This window comes from Megalops cyprinoides, chromosome 2, assembly GCF_013368585.1.
Source record: "Megalops cyprinoides isolate fMegCyp1 chromosome 2, fMegCyp1.pri, whole genome shotgun sequence".
Classification (NCBI taxonomy): domain Eukaryota; kingdom Metazoa; phylum Chordata; class Actinopteri; order Elopiformes; family Megalopidae; genus Megalops; species Megalops cyprinoides.
This window is the reverse complement of record NC_050584.1, coordinates 65,280,377-65,284,927: the sequence shown is the minus strand read 5'-3', so window position 1 is coordinate 65,284,927 and position 4,551 is coordinate 65,280,377. Positions and strand designations below refer to the sequence as shown.

The 4,551-nt window shown below is 46.5% G+C and overlaps 1 protein-coding gene across 1 annotated transcript; it reads left to right on the top strand.

Annotated features, from left to right (window-relative positions):
• The first annotated feature begins 1,685 nt into the window (after positions 1 to 1,685).
• LOC118773159 (growth hormone secretagogue receptor type 1-like) lies at positions 1,686 to 4,280 on the top strand. Its single transcript, XM_036521952.1, has 2 exons — positions 1,686 to 2,478; positions 3,722 to 4,280. The coding sequence occupies exons 1-2, from the start codon at positions 1,686 to 1,688 to the stop codon at positions 4,024 to 4,026; spliced, it is 1,098 nt and encodes a 365-aa protein (XP_036377845.1). The 3' UTR covers positions 4,027 to 4,280.
• Positions 4,281 to 4,551: the final 271 nt, after the last annotated feature.

Here is a 4,551-nt window from a genome sequence, read left to right as displayed (position 1 = left end):
TTGACTGCTGAAACTGGTGCGGTGTCATCCATACTATTGCGTTAGTTAGTTGCCACTAGATGGCAGTGAGTGGAGGTTTTTGTTGTAGGAAAGTGAACTTTTTGTTTGAGTCTGCCGGACATTGTTGTGCCTACCATCAGTATGTGGCTTCATATTCTCATTGACATCACATTTTACAAACTTACTGGCAAGGCATTGTGGGAAAAATCTCTTGGATTGCCTTCCCCAGCCCCAGAACTTGCTGTGTTGTGATGTCATCGCATACATCATCCATGGCCTCGGATGAGTGTAGCCTACTAATGAGGGAAGCGGTCAAAGAGCCTCCACCTCCCGGCTGAAAGGGAGAAATGGTGGACAGAGTTTGAGGAGCCTCGTAGCAAGCTCTAGATGTGCTTGAGTCCGGTGTCCTGCGACCAGTGCATGGAGGAAAGTGAGGACCGATGACCCCAGGCATGGCCTTGAACATGACCCTGTCTATATCCAGCATCAGGTTCATGTACCTGCTGCGTGTTATGACCATCTTATACACTGTTAGCTTTGCCACCCTTTCCTGCAGTTCTGAAGTGATCGTCAGTTGCGTTGCCGTGCGTTCTCGCGTGGACAAGAGAAACAGCGGTAATGAGACACATTAGCATCTGACCACTGTTTTTAAATGAGATTGCAGTATTTACACAATTGAGTAGGTGATCTGAAGCTTCGCATTTTAAGTGTAAATATGATATTCTGTACCTTAAGACCACAACTTTGGCTCACTCTGTTTTGAATAATGATGAATAGCCTAATTAGTCAAATCACCGGAAAAGTCAACTAATGGATAAATACACTTCGGTTTAGTGCTAAAGCACTCTTCGTACCTTCTCAGTATTGTTATAACGAATGTTATATCGCTCTCTCTCTCTCTCTCTCTCTCTCTCTCTCTCTCTCTCTCTCTCTCTTTCACACACACACACACACAGACACACACCGACATTCCCTTTAAAAATGTTGCTTTCAAAGATTTTAAACATGTGCCCTGAAGTGGTTTGTTTTCACGGGACTGTGCGCATGTCCGTTTGGTGATATCCACACGACGAGCAGCGCAGAGCGGGAGAAGCCGTTGCGCTGCGGTGAGCGCAGAACCTCCTCGGACCCTCCCTGTCTGGGGCTCTAGTGCTTTTCAAAATCAATCTTGGATTATTATGTGTTGTTTGGACACTTCCGCGCACGCTGGTGATGTCCTCTTCAGTAAAAATGACCTTAAAATGAGACCACAACAAAATGCAAAATGTTGAGAAACACCACTCTTCTCCAGGACTGTAAACAAAATACTCGTTCCGTTTTTTCTTTTCTTATAACTGCCATCTTCTCCTGCCATCTTCTCCCGTGGATATTTGTTACTTTTCGGGGCAGAGGCATGGTTTTAAGGACGCTTTTGGGAGTTTTCTCGTCGTGTGGGTAATGCAGTTGCAATTTTTTAAACAAAAAGAACTTGGTGGTAGTTGTACTCTTTGACATCGACGAAATGCTCCATTTACTAGTACTTTTTCCGTATTATAAAGGTCTTGGTAAAGTGCGCTGCCGCACTTGGTCTCGGTCAGACATCGCTTGGTCTCTCCGGTAAACAGCAGAGATGCAGAGGCGGCAGGGGGGTGGCTGGCGGGGTCACTAATGTCTGGTTCGCCCGGATCCGGGCTGTAACCACCAGGATGAGTAGCTGGACAAATCATTCCAACTGCTCGCTTAACTGCAGTTCGGGTGATAGTGAGCGCTGGGACAATGCGACCCTATGGGACACGGAATATCCTGTCCATCTTTTTCCAGTTCCGATCCTAACAGGAATAACGGTCACTTGCGCTCTCCTCTTCCTCGTGGGAGTCACGGGCAATTTAATGACCATTCTGGTGGTCACAAAATATAAGGACATGAGGACAACCACCAATCTGTATCTATCCAGTATGGCCTTTTCGGACCTGTTAATATTCCTCTGTATGCCCCTCGATCTGTACAGAATCTGGCGGTATCGACCGTGGAATTTCGGGGACCAACTTTGCAAACTGTTCCAGTTCGTCAGCGAGAGCTGCACCTACTCCACCATCCTGAACATCACCGCCCTGAGCGTGGAGAGGTACTTCGCCATTTGTTTCCCTCTCAGGGCGAAAGTGGTGGTGACGAAAGGTCGTGTGAGAGGTGTCATTCTCGCTCTCTGGCTCGTGGCTTTCTTCAGCGCGGGACCCATATTCGTCCTGGTCGGAGTGGAGCACGAGAACGGCACGAATCCCTGGGAGACGAACGAGTGCAAGGCGACGGAGTACGCCATACGGTCCGGGCTGCTGACCATCATGGTCTGGGTCTCCAGCGTCTTCTTCTTCCTGCCCGTGTTCTGCCTGACCGTTCTGTACAGCCTCATCGGAAGGCGGCTGTGGAGACGGAAGCGAGAAACGATAGGACCCAACATCTCGAGTCGAGACAAGAACAATAAGCAAACGGTAAAGATGCTAGGTAAGACTTTGTCTTTTTATAGATGTAGTTACTCTTATCCATAATCAGAAGTGGACACCTCGGCTTCAGAAAGTAAAAGTCCTACCATGTATTTGTTCTAGCCATTCACTAAACAAGGTGATTTCACTGATTAGCTCCTCTACCTGGCTGAAGAGTTGTGCTAATTAAATTCAGCTGGTGTCGTGCATGGGTGGAATAAATACTTGGCAGGACTTTTACTTTCTGAAGCCGGGATGTCCACCTCTGTCCATAATTAAAATATATATCTGGATATAGCGTGAGGTTTTTTTTTTTTTTTTCATTTAATCCATCGTACAGATATATTTTCTTGGGGAGGGGTGTTGTTCACAAACGTGTCCACAAACACAATGAATTGAATATATGCTTTAGTAACTGCATTTCACCTAAGACAACACTAGGACGCAACGGGATAATTTCAGAAATACTGACTCTGTCCGCCGGCCAGTTGGTCTAAACTCAACAGGTGACGTCCCGCAACCGTAAACCGCGCTGATGCAGTCTTTTTGGTTAATTATTCATTGTGATAGACGTTTCAAACGGATAATTCGACCCACATGTGAAATTTCTTGGACTCTGTGTGGTCTCTGTGGTATGTGGTGATATGCACACGGTGCCTTTACTTGGAGGGTAGGGGTTTGTTTAGCGGGGAGGTCTTCGACATTTCACTTTAATGTAACCTTCCATGGCGTTTCCGTTACCACAGAATAGAGGACAGGATTGGTGCACCAATGCGATGCGTAATTGCTATGGAAGATATTATTCATATTATTTATGGACGATGGAATTTATCATAGGATCACAAAAGCGTATTTAAATCCACATTCATGTATAATTTGATAATTTGATAACTTGATTTTATTATTGTTTTCCATAATGTTACCCTCCCCAGAAGACCTTCCCTTCTAAGTTCTAAGTTCGGTTTCACATAAAAGAGTTAGCAAAAGCAACAATACTACTGTATGTCAGATAGTTGAGCAATTATGAAAATTTTAATAAAACGTGACTCATATATTACTCACATATTAATCTACCCCATCGATTCCCTTTGGAGAACGCTCTCCGCCCAGTGCTTTGTAACAACACAGTTGTAAAAATACCATGCAACAAATACATGTAGATTGTTGTGATCAATCGATTCATTTGTTCGACCCGATAATGAAGTTCCTCTGTGTTTTCGCGCGTGTTTATGGGTAAGCAGTTTCCCGCTCCCCTCTCTCCGCAGCTGTGGTGGTGTTCGCCTTCGTGCTCTGCTGGTTGCCCTTTCACGTGGGACGCTACCTGTTCTCCAAGTCCTCGGAGGCGAGCTCTCCCCTCATGTCCCAGATCAGCGAGTACTGCAACCTCGTCTCCTTCGTGCTTTTTTACCTCAGCGCCGCCATCAACCCCATCCTCTACAACATCATGTCGAAGAAATACAGGGTCGCAGCCTGCAAACTTTTCGGGGTGAAGCAGACCGTGCGCAGGACCACGTCCACGCTGAAGGGCGAGAGCTCCCCGGTGTGGACGGAGTCGAGCTTGAGCACGTGACTCCGCCTGGCCCCCCCTCGCTCGGAACTGGGCTTTATTTCCCCTCTGGTGCGTTAATGCACCGCACTCACCTCGCGCAGCACACAATTTTGAGCCCATAAAAACAGAAGACACCCAGTTCTTACGCGTGAGTCACAGCAGGTTGCCGAAGGCTATTTATGGAATTCTGGGAAGGACACTGATTGGGAAGAATGTACCAGCAGCTCGGAGGCCAGCGGAAGAGCGTCTCACATGCTCTCGGAAAAAAAAACAACCAAGCGCATCAGCAGGAAGAAAAACGAGATCACCTTGAAAGTGTTTTCTTTCGTGTATTTCTGTATTCACTTATTCATTCACACACCTCAAAATATGCATTTAATCATCCCATGTCATGGAACAGTCATAAGTGGTTTTTGTGAGCTTTTCAAGCAGACAGGATGTGGTATCCTTTCTGAGAACTGGATCATTGTGGCACCTGTGATGCTGCTCACCGACGCATCTGTGCGGACTGTGCTCACAGCGTACAGTCTGATTAAACTCTACACG

What these genes read in the sequence shown, in the direction of transcription:
- LOC118773159 (XM_036521952.1), top strand. Translation starts at nt 1,686, where the DNA reads ATGAGTAGCTGGACAAATCATTCCAACTGCTCGCTTAACTGCAGTTCG. An exon ending in GCAAACGGTAAAGATGCTAG is followed by an intron (nt 2,479 to 3,721) that starts GTAAGACTTTGT and finishes CTCTCTCCGCAG; the next exon opens with CTGTGGTGGTGTTCGCCTTC.